Source organism: Hesperophylax consimilis, chromosome 9 (genome assembly GCF_061612785.1).
Source record: "Hesperophylax consimilis isolate HC1 chromosome 9, BYU_Hcon_1.0, whole genome shotgun sequence".
NCBI lineage: Eukaryota > Metazoa > Arthropoda > Insecta > Trichoptera > Limnephilidae > Hesperophylax > Hesperophylax consimilis.
Window position 1 is genome coordinate 9728270 of NC_142844.1, and position 15047 is coordinate 9743316.

The 15047-nt window shown below is 33.1% G+C and overlaps 1 protein-coding gene across 1 annotated transcript; it reads right to left on the minus strand.

Moving 5' to 3' along the window:
- Positions 1 to 1996: 1996 nt before the first annotated feature.
- Positions 1997 to 14457, minus strand: fy (fuzzy planar cell polarity protein-like protein). The gene is made up of 8 exons (XM_089635268.1): positions 14230 to 14457; positions 13968 to 14089; positions 11491 to 11764; positions 10205 to 10402; positions 9281 to 9480; positions 8777 to 8909; positions 6869 to 7074; positions 1997 to 3985 (listed from the first exon to the last, which is right to left on the minus strand). Exons 1-8 carry the CDS (start codon positions 14305 to 14307, stop codon positions 3928 to 3930), a joined length of 1269 nt encoding a protein of 422 aa, XP_089491394.1. The 5' UTR covers positions 14308 to 14457; the 3' UTR covers positions 1997 to 3927.
- Between the last annotated feature and the right edge of the window lie 590 nt (positions 14458 to 15047).

Sequence of the window (15047 nt, forward strand, 5' to 3'; positions counted from 1 at the left end):
CGGATATTCGAAGTAAAGTTGGTAAAAATACGATATATTTCCGCGTAAATTGAAATTTCGCGTCCGATTTCCGTCGCGGTGATGAAATACGATATATTTACGCGTAAATCGAAATTACGCGGCTAAGTTTCGTCGCGGCCGACCCTTTAAATTCAGATATTTGGCGTAAACTCGTAAAACTACGACATATATCGGCGTAAAATGTATTTTCTCGGCCCTTTAAACTCGGATATTCGAAAAAAATTTGAAAAAATACGAGATTCCAGTGTAAATCGATTCAGATTTACAAAATAATAATTCTAATTAGGACGATGTATAACCACGTAAAAATACATTTTTCGGCGTTTTACCGCCACGGCTGACTTTTAGATTCAGATTTACGAAATATTATGATTTATTTTCGCAAAAATTAAATTTTTTCGAATTACACGAACAAATTTTCGTGCGCGGACAAAAATAAATTTCGAATTACGAATTAACGAATTTCGAATTAAAAAAAAAATTTTTTCAGCGGAAATTTTTTTTGTGAAAATTTCGAATTACGCGTTTTTTCGAATTATCGGGGTTCGAATTAACGGGGTTCTACTGTACATACATATTTTAAAATCGTTAAATTTAAGAAAAAAACTTCTATTTAACATATATCTATTGTGAATTCAATGTAAAATCTACGAGCTAATGTAAAAAGCATAATTGATTGCATTGACTGGTCAGTGGCTGAGTTGGCATCGCGTTTGGGTCCCACCCAGGCGTCGTACGTTCAATTGCTCGGCTGGCCTTCCATCACAACACAAGCAACATTTTCCGCTTACTGTGGTGGTAGTAGAAGATTTTCAAATATTGTCAGGTTATTCGTAACTGGAGAATGTTTGTCATTCTTTAAAAAATATATATTATTATGTATTATTCCAATAATAATTTATTGTTTCATTCCTGTTTTATTCCGAAATTTTGTTAAACTGTGATATCATTATTTGTTAATTTTGTTTCTTAACTATTTTGAATTATAAATAATTTTTTAAATCCACTTATAATATTATTCCAAAAATTACACTCCGTGAGCATAATTAAGAAATGATTCTTTAAAAAAATGTTGATGGGTACTTCTAACCAAAAATCAAAGATATTAGAAGAACGAGATATGCTATGTTGGCCGCCGGACCGTAGCCGGAGTACTACCTAATTAGGGTACTTTGAACGGTATCGGGACGTGTACGCACAGAAATCTGTTCTATGTATTAGTGCGGATACCTTAGCGCAAGCGAAGGTGTGCAGTAGTATTGGTGAACAAAACCGGCGACAATTCCACTCAGTAAGAACTGCGCATAGCACATCTCGTTCTTCTAATATCTTTGCCAAAAATAATAAAGTAGGAAGATATTCAAATTTAAATGATTTGTATTGAAAACCCAATAACTTTGTACACATCACTTTATAAATCTTTCAGTACAAAGATACATTTCAGTACATTTCAAAATTATACAATAATAATTTACGCTTTTTTGTGTTTGTTGTATTTATAAAAAAATTATATGAAAGTTTATTTTTTTTTTTTTTTTTTTACAGTATTACCGCACAAGAGTCCCAACTGCTCCCGTCTGGAGCCAGTGAGACTATGGCATCCCCAATTGGGGTATGTTGTGAGGCTGAGGGTATTGTTGAGGGGAGGGAGATGGGGAAGAGGAAGGTGGGGAAGTACCTGGCTATTCAGATCTGGTCACCAAACACGGCTAAAGCCATTTCAAGCAACGTTTCAATTCTGAATGGTGGTCTTACACCAGGGCGATACTGAGAGTATCTTCCACTCTGGAACGTGCCGCAAATATACTATATATTATTTTTAATTAATTAATTGTGAAATAACACAAATTAATCAAATAAAATTTATTTGCGCACGCCGGGTTCGAACCCGCGACCTTCGGATCTGTAGTCAAAAGCGTATACCACTAGACCACGCCGGCCGTCGAATTAGTATCATAATTAAAATTGTCGCAAAAGAAAGAACAAAAACATAATGAAGTTATTGAATGATCAATGAAGTGTTAGAATGTAATTAAAATACTGCTAAAGTTTTGTTGAATTGAAGCAACTGTAATTTCCTAATTTATTAATTATATTTAATTCCACTGTTTCACAGATCGCTTCAAGCGGATAAATATTATAAATTTATTTAAAATATCGAATTTTCTATATTAATTTATTATTTATTAATAGCAAAATATATTTAATAGTACAAAAATAATAATAATACATCAGATATAATGGTGTACTTTGAGTCCGTGTGTTCAAGATGCTTGTCTTTAATTAAAAAAATTAAAAACGCTATTTTCCAATACTTCATAATATTGTGAATAATTTATCAATTTCATAGCTGCCTGAAGCCTTTTCATCTAGAGATACGATACAATGGAAACCTGAAATAATGGAGACCTTTTTTTTTCAATACATTATATAAATATATTTTTAAAGAAATTGTTTTGTGAAAATAATTTTGTTGGCGGTCGGCTGGTACTGTCGCCAAAAAATACTTACCATATTTTTATTTTTTCTTAATGTCATCATGGTGCAGTATCCGTGGTATTGTATTTCGTTGTTCCCTATTTAAATAACTTTTTCTAAATCAGGATCACATTTTATGTCTTAAGAAAAATTTACTCCCAATTCTATATAGGTCATGTGTACCTTTTTGCTCAGTTATACTTTTTTTAGACATGCTTACAATTTATTTGTTTAATATTAAAGTATTTCAATATGGATTCAATAGATTTCGTAGTCCAGAAAAATAAACTTCTTTACCAGTTTATAAAATTGTTTTTAATATTATAATAATATATTGACAAAATATATGTATTGTGACAATAGAACTAAGACAATAAATAGGTAATTAAAGTTAATCTCTATAAATGTGAAACTCTTGTCTTAAGTCAAGCAGGTCTCTTGTGTTGAAAATGTATGTATAATAATTATTGTATCATGTGAACTTTTTTGAAAATATTGTACCCTTATCACAATTTAAAAAAACTGCTAATAAAATGTTGGAGCTGTATATTTTATAAATGTATTTTTTATCATCCCTGTAACCAAAAATGGTTTCTCTTAATTTAATATAAAACTTATATATTATAAGGCACAGATCTCATTAATAAATATTAGCTAATTTAAGAATTATTATCCCTACGATAATATAGTATTTATGTGTAAAGTAGATTACTATTATGTATGTATTGCATATAATAATATAATATATTTATGGACGGATTGATCTTATTTCCTAATTAATACAATGTTTCATATTAAAATCACTTCATACAATAAATTATTAGCTTAATTTTTTTAATCATATGTGCATTAGGGTGTATTGAAAACAATGTTTTTTTGGAAATACTAATATAAATAATCAATTTAATAAAAACTTGTCTGTATGGACCCACGTATTCCAAAAAAATAACTGTCCAATTGAAAAACATTTAGATCTCCTGCAAGCGGCCATATTTCGATACACCCTAATGTGCATGCTCCTTCGTACAAAGTTTTCCAAGGGACCGGAAAAAAATACCTCTTAAGCGGAAAAAACTTATGTGGGATAAATTGGACCATTTTTTCAAATTCAGTCTTCCATGGATCTAAAACCAAACTTCTTAAGCATGAAAACGTCTTAAATGGAAACTTCTTTAGCGAGTTTCACTGTATTACGTTTAATTTGTTGGTTATTGTCGTGATACATTTCGTTCCGTACTGTGGGCATCAAGTCAGAATTATACTGGCGTATAACTGACAATGTCTTATGATTGACTCTATCTCATCTTTTTCCCCAAGTCTTATTCTTGTTGAGACCCCCATATGTTTGTTTAAAAAACATCCTTTTTATAATATGTATAACATGTTATTAATGTCATAGAAAGTACTTATAATAAATGTGCACCAACCTCACCATGAAATATTCTTATCTGTCAGAATATCTTGCAGAATATTTTTCGTTATTAATCTGAAATTATAAAAAATACATACTGACATAATGTATTATAAACATTGCAGGCAAAATCTGGTACATATTATGCATGAGCATTACATAAACGAATATACCATAATTAGTGTTGCCTAAACCTCTCAGACAAAGACATTTTTTTACTATGTGTTCCTTTGAGAACTGTCAAAACGTGATAATTTTTGTGTTATTTACGAGTTTTGCTAAAAGCTTCATAACTCACGTTTTGGGAAACGTTGCCTCATTCTAAAATTTTTTTTGGAAAGATTATGAAATTCACTATCGCATTGTGTATTTATACGAAAATATTTGCGTTTCTAAATATACATTTTATGAAAACGTCGAAAATATGTAAGAACCGCTTACCATTATTTCAAAGCCGTGAAAAATGTACTTTTTTCTGAGTATCATAAAGAAATAACACTTTATATATTGAAGAAATATAATTAAAAACTATTAGTCACCTCAAAATATTAACCGTCCAAACTAAAATATTTTTAATAAATTATTTAGAAACGCAATAAATTATGAACGAACAAGATGACAGATTCAATCGGCTTAGATAATGCACTTCTACGTTCCATAGATATTCTTGAATACAGACGCGTAGCGTTATTCATTATCGATACTCTGTTTTTTAAATCATGGCAAATCCGTATACTAGTGATGGAAATAAATCGATTTTTGTAAAATCTCGCGCGTTTACGTGAAAAGACGTTCTAATGTCTTGACCGCTATTATCATATTTACGTCTTTTGACATTCTAATGTTCTGAGTGGTTAAGAGATTCTCAACACATTATCAAATATGTATACAGTGAAAAAAAAAGTTATTATTTCTTAAATAAAATATATACAGAACTCTCCCAGTATAATCTGCCACTCAATTACCCGAAGACTGCTATATTCCGCCGTTATTGTTTCTAGATGAAAGCACAAGTTGAAGCTCTATAATTTCCTGGTATTCGTATGTCAAATTCAATAGTCCGTCACGTGCCTAGACTCGAGTGTCAAACTTTGTACACCGACGTGACAGGTTGGATTATCTCACTCTTACATACTTAGTTACTATACCACCGGTTCTCGCTGACCATTTTACCAGTCACCAGGGTTGATTATGTTTGTTATAGGATATTTCGGTTAGACCTAGTTCGACGTAATCTAGTAACTGTCACACGTGTTTCGGTTAGTTTCGTTCTGTCACGTTTTTTGTTTGAATAAGTTTACAAAATAAAGTCTTCTCGCAAACGTAAACATGACACCATAGCCATAAATGAACCACTCACTAGATCAATATCTTCGGGTTTTTCGTACTGAGCCCATGGGTCCTAAAGTTTGCCATAGATAAAAGTCTGTAACTGAAAAATATACGTCACTACACGACATACTCACCATCGACTAGGATAGAAACTATAAAAAAGGCGTAACCATAGACAATATAATTCTCATTCGGAGCCAACCCCATTGGCTAGCCTAAAATCGGCCAATGACAGCGGCCTATAAACATGCATGACTGGTTTGTGGAAAATATACGTCACACGTCAGCCATAGAGATTACAGTGTCTTTTTTTTGACCCACTTTTTTCTCGGAGTTATACCCCCCTGACCATAGCTAACAAAAAAATGGAAATTTTGCAATGATATTGACAGATTAAGTATTAAATTTAGATAAATATGTGAAGGAGAAGAATTAATGCGGAAAAGAATTAATTCATACTTTATCAATGAAGAATTAATAAAGTATGTAGTGTGTAAAAGAAGAAAAAGTACATTTTTAGGCATGTGGTTAAAAAGACGATGATTAGATAATATACTTATAAAGAAATCCAATAATATTAGTGAAAATACAGGAGAGTACTACATATTAGCAATGCATAAAGAAAAACAAGTTTTATTTCATAATAGAAACACCCATTTTAATTTTGAACTATTTTGTATGTATGCACCATAATCTGCCGGTTTCACTAATTGGACACTTGCCCGGTTTTTCTTTTTATGGATTAGTGAGAGAGTATATACTTGGTTAACCCTTTGCACGCGGCCGTCAACTGTTGTTACGGCAAAAAGTCCATACTCACACGCGGCTGTATCAACAGTTGATACGGAAACTTTGAATGCCGATATTCCAGCGGTCTTTTGACATAAATTTATTTCCCGCTCGCTTGAACATTCGTAGAACTATCACAATGCTGACATCGACAAGAATTTCTCGAAAATAAAACTGTATTTCATTAAAAAACATCGATAATCAAGTGAGCCTCTTTGCGTCTTCGAGTGCCATAGTTTACAATTTTGTCAACGGATGGCGTTAGTTTAATTTTGTTTTTATATTAAGTGACATAAAATTTAAGTGTCCAGTTTTAGAAAAAGTTTTCATAACAAAAAATGATAAGTGCTCATGGTGTCTATCAACGCAGTGGCCTAAGTACACACACGCCGAATGAATGGCGGGACCACATTCAAAAGATACGATACGTCTTTGTATGAAATTTTATGTTTTTGTTTTTATAAACATCTAAGAGTGTTGACACAGGAGGATTTGTTATCATATTGTGGAGAATAATCTGTTCTGTCTATATAGTGCAATAAATCATGCCAGAATGCTATAATTTGACATTTAATTGCGTGCATAGGTATTTGAAAATATGTACCGAGTACGGGTATAGATAAAACAGAGAAAATTAACGCGTTCAAAAGGTTAAAGAAGAAGGAAACCCAATACGGTATAATCCAAAAATTTGTCACGATAATGCATATCCACACTGAGTGACCGTAAAAACACCTTCAGCAACAAACCAAGTAAAAAACACTCATATAATATATTTGTAACGGCAAGTAAAATATTCAAAGTTGTTATTAATAATAAAAATGTTAAATAAATTACCTCATTGTAGGCATGGGAACTACGGAAGCGTACAGAACGCAACATACATTATTATCTTGCTTGTAAGCGTGGCACTTGTGATATTCAGAGCACCAGTATGTTTCCAGCATGCTGTCTTCATCTTCCTTGCTTTGGAGGTCAACTGCGTCATTTGCAGCTTCAGGGGTCTCAGATACGGTGATGTCTTCATTAACAATACAGAAATCCTAAAAACAATAACAAACAAAGTACATAAAAATAATTTTAATTGAAACACAATTGTGATCATTTTGATTTGATCAAGCTGCATATTATGTGGAATGCAGAATGGTGTTGTATTAACTACAATAACAGAGAAAAATATTATGTGGAATGCAGAATGGTGTTGTCTTAACTACAATAACAGAGAAAAATAAGTCAGGTACTTCCCCCTCCCCCACTCCCTTCAGCTTTACAACTTTACAGCTTTACAACAAACATTTTATCCCAAATTAACATTAATATACCATCAAGAAAATCAATAAGGAGGATGAAAGACATTTTCTATATTAAAGCCTACCACACAAATACAGGATATTTTTCCCCTGTACCGTGAACATTAAGAAATTATCACATTATACATGGCTCTAATAATGAAATAGACATTTTTAAATGAAATAGACATTTTTAATGACCAATTTAAACACTTCAAAAAAAAACGTATTACCTTTAATCATATTAAGCTGATATTGTGATGAAGCCCTTTATTTAAAGAGAAGCAAGATTGTACCTACCTAATCAGTGTCTCACCAGTACAGGTGTGACAATAACAAATCGTTTATGAACATATTTATATTTACCTTTTAAACATTTTTATTTGTTATTTACTTCTGCATATTTAGCTTATTCATTTTGTAACTATTTTTGTTATTATCATTTTTTTATTATTATGTATTTAAACATCCATGTATGTAAATTTTTGGGCACCATGCCTGTTTTATGTACTTAAATAAAAATAAATAAAATAAATAAATACCTTGAATGGGGCTGCCATAATCCCTCTTGCTCGAGACTGTTGAGAGCAGTTGGGACTCTTGTGCGGTATTCACATAAAAAATAAGATTTTAAAGAACTCCTAAAAGGTGAATATAAATAGATTTGGACAATTTGAGGACTAAACAGAAAACATTTAATATTTTAGTGTTTGAATATAATTTTAATGAGAAAAAAATCAACCCAAAATAAACAATGTTTTTTTACTATACTACATCTATTTTTATTGATAAATGTATTTAAAAAGATTTTTGTTGGTTTGATTGAGGATTGAACCTTTCTCCTCTTAGCTGCTGTGAAATATTAAAATGTCTTTTGAAAGTTAATTTTTTTTTTTTGGTTTGACTTTTACATTCCTCTACTGTGACTAAATAAAATGAGTGAACCGCACTATCACTCAAGCCAAATCCTATTTGGGTGGTACTACTAAGATTTATTTAGTATATTAGGTGCTGTAAATTTTTATACATAATATCATCCAATTTCAGAGAAATGCGTGAGTGCCACCAAAATTTGATATAATGCATTGTCATTGACAATGAGTATCTGCCAATTTCAGCTGGAGCGGATGTAGGGAAGTGGGTTAGTTTCCACTTCCTAGATTCCATTTCATTCATGCATTCATTCCCGAAAGTAAAAGTGAAATTCAAATAGATGTATTTAAAAATAATGTTCAGTACCTGTACGGCTTGTAGATAGTTACATAGTGTGCAATATGTCAAGTCGGTGTGCCGAGGGCCCCCTGCTGCTGATTGGCTGAACAGATCTAGATATAATATATTCAATACCTGTGCGGCTTGTAGATAGAAATAACGCAATATGCCAAATCGGTTTGCCCCACTGAGAGACCCCTGTCGCTGATTGGCTGAACAGATCCAGATATAACATATTTAGTACCTGTACGGCTTGTAGATAGAAAGTGCGCAATATGTCAAGTCGGTGTGCCCCACTAAGAGCCCTCCTGCCGCTGATTGGTTGAACAGATCTGGATATAACATATTTTTGCTCATCACACTGTACCACCATCACCCTGAATGGAGGATAAAACAAAAAACAAAATAAGATTGAAATTCCTAAGCTGTTGATCTGTAACTGTAACTGTAACATATAAGAATTACGGAGGTTTAAAATAAGTTTATTTTTAAATAGATTTCAGTTTTCAAGGGATATAAAAAACAAATCTTATGTTGGAACTGGTTTCCTAATGTTATGGCTTTATAGGTTGGGCAATTAGAGTTGAGGCGAACAACACATACTTAGAATTGTCTGTACAGGTGCATATGTATACACTTCCGACAGCCTTTTGTCTTGCTTTAAACCTAATAATTTTCACTAACTAGAAAGGGACATGTATATTCAATCATCGAATTAGAATAATATTTCAGATGTTAATTTAACTACCCCAAAACTCCCGAAGGAAACTGAATGCTGGGAGGAAAGTTTCTGGGATAGCGTTGCCGAGCGGCCTTCAGGGTATCGGAGTGTTGCTGCCAGCAATTGAGGACGATGGCATCTACCTCAGCCAACACCGGAGTAGGGCCACAGATGATGATCACATGGACATCAGAGAGAAGCTTGCAAATGACAGCCCGGAAAGCAACCTGAAAAAACAAATCAAAAATATAACTGATCTATTTAATGTCTAGAGAACTAAAAAATACCCACTTCATAGTCTGCCAACTTAAGAAATACTAAGAACGATTTATCTATAAATTCTATACAAGTAGTTCGGGGAGTGTACAAGGTTTCCAATGAAAAAAGTCCTAAGAGTGTAAGCTTTTAAGTTTTATAATATGAAAGTCGAACTGGAATTTTAGGTAAAATGCTTGAAAATGCCTTCACCAGTTTTCAAACTTTACTATTTATCTATTTTATCTAGTGGTGGTTCGTGGTTTACACCATTGGGAGTTCAACATTAAAGCGATTTAAAAAAGGAAAGAATTTTGGCTTTCTGTGAGCAGCTTTTCTTCTTCAGAGAATATTTGGAGTCTTGTCATTTGAAAAATAGGTGTGGAGAGGTAGGTATTAGATATAAAAATAAAATAACATTAGTCACAAGTTAGTATATAATAAGTTCATATTATTTACAACAGGATTAATTGGATATTTCAAAAATAGGCGAATACGGTTATACTGACTTAGAAATTCGAGACATAAAAAGATGTGTCAATTTCATGATTCCAAAGTTGAACGTTCAAGAGGGGCATACAGACACATTTTCTGCTGTACATATCATAGTAAAGATTTCCGATTGCAACATGGCATTGCACTTTGATATAGGATGAACAGAATATAACCTTTTTTTTAAACAGTAAATATACTAACCCTTGGACTGCGGTGGCATAAATAAATGGGAGTGTCTCTCAAAGAGGCCTCCGTATCGAGAGAGATGAGGCGCAGAAGCAGCTGCCTCTCGTGCGAGGAGAGAGAGCGCCAGCCCGCCGTGCCGCAGGCGTAGCGTCCCCACACACACAGGCAGCCAAACACGCTGCCCATGCGCAGGGTAAACTGTTCCAATACAGGCTGGAAATGATACAAAAATATATACACGGTGTTCAGAAGTTTGTACTACAAACGGGAAACTGGTGAAGCTACGTCACAAAGACATCCCAAAAAAAAAAAAAATTTTCGATCTGAGCATTTAAAATTTTTATTATTTTCACAACTAAACAAAAAAACAAATTTAGTGCCGGGTCTACGCGTCATTAAGACATTTAACATCTGATATTAACCCCTACCGACCGATTTTTTTCAAACGCCATTATTACCTGTAGAGTCAATTAATTCACTTTAGGGAACAGCTCATATGACCTCGTAGAAATCGTTATGTCTCTCTTACTGTTAAGGTTAGAAATGTGATCTAAACGGTATTAGAAAGAGAAAACACCAAACTTTATATTAAAATCTAGAAGTTAAAGACAGAAGAGTTAAAATGTACACCTAAATGAAACCAAAGGTTCCGACTGCAATTTGAGACAAATTATGAAACTTGTGAATTTTTTATTAATTATTTTTATATGAAATGACAAAAAAGAAGTGGCCATAACGTTTATAATTTGTTTAATAAAAGTGTATTTGTCGTTATTTTATTTCAGTCTTTACTGATAATATAAAACTTTTTAATGTTTGATTTCAAAATTTTAATATTTCAAAAACTATGTTTATTTTTTTTTTTTGTTATTTGTTTTTGGGGTGTTATGCCGTGTTGCGCTAACTCCTTCTTTAGCCAACGTTTCGGACAGCATTGCAGTGTCCATCATCAGGGCAGATGGACACTGCAATGCTGTCCGAAACGTTGGCTAAAGAAGGAGTTAGCGCAACACGGCATAACACCCCAAAAACAAATAACAAAAATACTTTTGGCCGTGAAAATCGTAAATCATATATATTTATGTTTGATTTTTTTTGCATATTTATTCACCTTTCAAAAACAGTTTTTAGTTTTGGATACATTCAGAAATATCCCATTTATTTGGATATTTATTTATTTTTTGCTAAGCGGAAATACACACAAATTCTCTGACTTTCTGACAGCATCTTTAAGAAATATAAAGGTCAATGTGCCAGAGCTTTGAGGGGTTCAAGGTATTTTTCAAAAATGATTTACATACTTCCAAAAGCAGGCTCTCTGGGCAGAGTATAGCTTCAACAGCATTCAGCAGAAGAGTGGGATGTGCAGCGGAGGCACTCTGTGAGTCCAGGGACTCCATGAGCCTGTCCACCAGCGGATAGCACGGCCGCAGTTCTCGCTTCAGCCTCTCCAGGTTGCGGGGGTTTTCCAGTTCGTCCAGCCCCACAAACATGACCATGGCGTTGAAGATGGATATTAACAGGGAGTTCAGGTCGCTCTCCAAACCTCCACTGGCTATGCCTATCAATGTGATACTGGAAAAATATATTCTCTTTATCTGTATAAATAAAAATGTTCATAGAAGTCACCTGTGCAGGTAAAAACAGCGCCATCTGTTGGACAAACATGTTTTTTTTTCAGTTTTTCAGTTGGACATAAAAGCAACATGCGATATTGTTTTTCTATCTGCACAAACAGACTGAGCCACTGCAACGTATGGCGGGGTACAGCTAGTGATTAATGAATGACTTGTTTCATTTGCTTTCGTTCATTCGTTCTTTCGTTCGTTTCGTTCTTGTTTCATTCGCATTCGCTACGGCCTCCGCAGTCGGGGATTTTATTTATTTCAATATAAAATTTTATTTCATTGATTTGTATTATTTCACAAGCAGCACGATCCAGATAGATGATACTCCAGATGGAAGATACTCTCAGTATCTCCCTGGTGAAAGCCCACTATTCAGAAATGAAAAGTTGCTTGAAATGGCGCTAGGCGTGTTTGGTGACCAGATCTAAATAGCTACGTACATGTACTTGGCGGCGTTTCATTTCTTTAAAATATATGAAGAGTATGAATAATAATGATTGCATTTCTCCTTTGGGGGAAGCAGACGTAGATCGTTTGTCTCATTTTCAACAGCTCTTTCTTAAGGCAGGTTCGGACTTGGCGAGTGGCGAGTAATTTAGTAGTTAACAACATAAATTTAGTTGAATGGTTCCATAATATTTCATCAATATAAAAATTCAACACACCTTTAAAAAGTGATATAGAGTCATTAAAAGTGATGAAACAAAAACTAGGTTTAATAGTTACCTATGAAACCTATTTAACCTAGTTTTTGTTTCATCACTTTTCATGACTTTATATCACTTTTTGTAGGTGTGTTGAATTGTCATTTTGATAACATACCCGGTCACCATAGACTAAATTAGACTAGACACGGCATATTCATTTAAAAATAACCCCAACACAGTTTTGGTTTGGTTCACATGCACATTTATGAAAAGGACCACGCATTATGTCGCAATGCGAAATGGGCACTGTGTATTGCGTTTTACCTTTTGTTGGTCTATTTTGCTTCTCAGCTATGCTGGGCAAGTTCATTTTTTCAATCACAAAAATAACTGAGTTCCAAATATTTAAATTTGAATTATGTCCATATTACAACACCTCTGACAACAAGTTCTCCGTGGTTTCGCTTACGAGTTTGAACGCTTGTACAAGGAGTTTAAACAGAGTTGGGTTGTTAAGTTCATCTCCATATTTGTGACGTACACTACGTGGCGTTATTTTTTAAATGAATTTAACTAGACAGGGCTAATCTAGTATAATACATCAATGCCGGTCACCGATTTTTTTGTATAATCTTCTAAACATTGCTACTTTCTATCCAAACTTATTAAACATTGTAACATCATTGCAGGATGAAAAATATGTTTTTAACTAGGCCAATATAGTCCGTGCAAAAGCAATCATTTTAATTGTTTTAAATTCTGGTTAGGTACCTACTTGTTATAAAGTTGGATAAACTGAACATCTTAGTTACTATACCCCTGACTTGTTATAAACAATGTATTATTTAAAATCTATGAAGCACCTTCACCTTTTTATATGTAAAGGTATAAAACTTTAAAATTAAATAAATATTGTGGTAATGGACATGGAATTGGCTTTATTAGAAAGATAATTAAATGCCAGTAATGTTTAAATATTACTTTGAGTGTATGGGCACCACGGCTAGCTTGAATAAAGCGCAATCTGAAAGTCCAATTTTCAACCACTTTTTCGAACAGCTGGGATCGCATATTGGCAATAAAGTGACGAATGTTGGTTTCCAAGCCATCTAGAATCATCCGCATAGAAGAGCGACTTCACATATCCCCACAGAAAATAATCCAAAGGTGTTAAATCCCAGTATCTTGAAGGTAAATTCATAGTTTCATTGAGCAAAGTTAGGCTATCATTGAATATTTCCATCAATTAAATTGACTGTGGAGCGCGCTACGTGACATGTTGTGCCATCTTGTTGTAAACATAGGTCTTTCACATTAATGCCTTTCAATTGGGGAATGAAAGTCTGTAATCATGATTCTAAAATGGCAATCCTAACTGAGCACAAACCAGCTGTCGCTGGAAAAAGTTTGTCAAGTATCCCATAATGAAAGTAAAAGTGTCGCCAATTACAAAAACAAACCTCTAAAAAAACAACATTACAAAGATTTAAAAAAAGAAATTACCTTCCCAGGAACTCTTTCCATACAATAATTCCATTTTGGATTTTAGTGCTCTTGAGAATAACATCTTGGCACTTGCTAAATAAACTGACACCGTTTAACGATGCCATCGAAGAAAAGGGGAGCTAGAATAATAAAATAAAGCAGTCAATAAAATGTGTCACATAGATATTATAATGGATCTTATTATTTGTTTACAAGCATTTATATCTAAAGTACTGAAATATTAAATATAAAGCATTGGCTATAAAGGGATAAAACATACGCTTTCATTATCTCCTTTCTTTCTGGTAAATATGGGGAGCCCGCTTGCAGTTATTAATGCTAAAATGTGAATCGTCATTTTAGTCACAATCAATTATTATTTGTAGTTAAAATAAAACACATTTAACCAGTTTGGATAATTAGTGTGTGACTTAAACGAATTCAAATTCATTCAGGTCCATTTGTGAATACAGAAACATTTGTGTATATTGTAAACGTTTGCCGAATATAAAACAAGCTCCTTGACAACCGATAAATAGTTTTGATCTGACAGCTGACAGCTGAAATTTTCCATAGATGAAATTAGTGACTGGCGTAATCGCGATTTCTATTTCGATTATTTCTAAATGATAAATAAATTATCGATTCATAAAATAGTCGGGTTTTTCCAATAGTTCCCATTTATTTAACTTCTGCAAATATTCATTTGATAACTGAATTGAAATCATTGATGGCTGATATATTATTACACTCAGTAATGTTATCAGTCGGCTTAACTCGTCAGGGTTCCTACTATTTTAATTTCAATTTTTTTGACAAAATATTTTCCTCGCCAATCTATCAAACACCCAAAATAATCAAAGTGATCCATCACCGAGGGATTAAATCAATTTTTACGATTATTAACATGTTTCGACATTTTATATTTTGATTAAACCGTTATCAATAATAATAATTGAAAAGGCCTTTCAATTATCAATAATAATAATTGAAAAGGCCTTTCAATAAAATGGTACGTTAAATATGAAATACTTTATTATGTGGTTACCCCTGTTTTGACGCTGGAGACGAGTGGTATATCATATCTATGGGTCATGT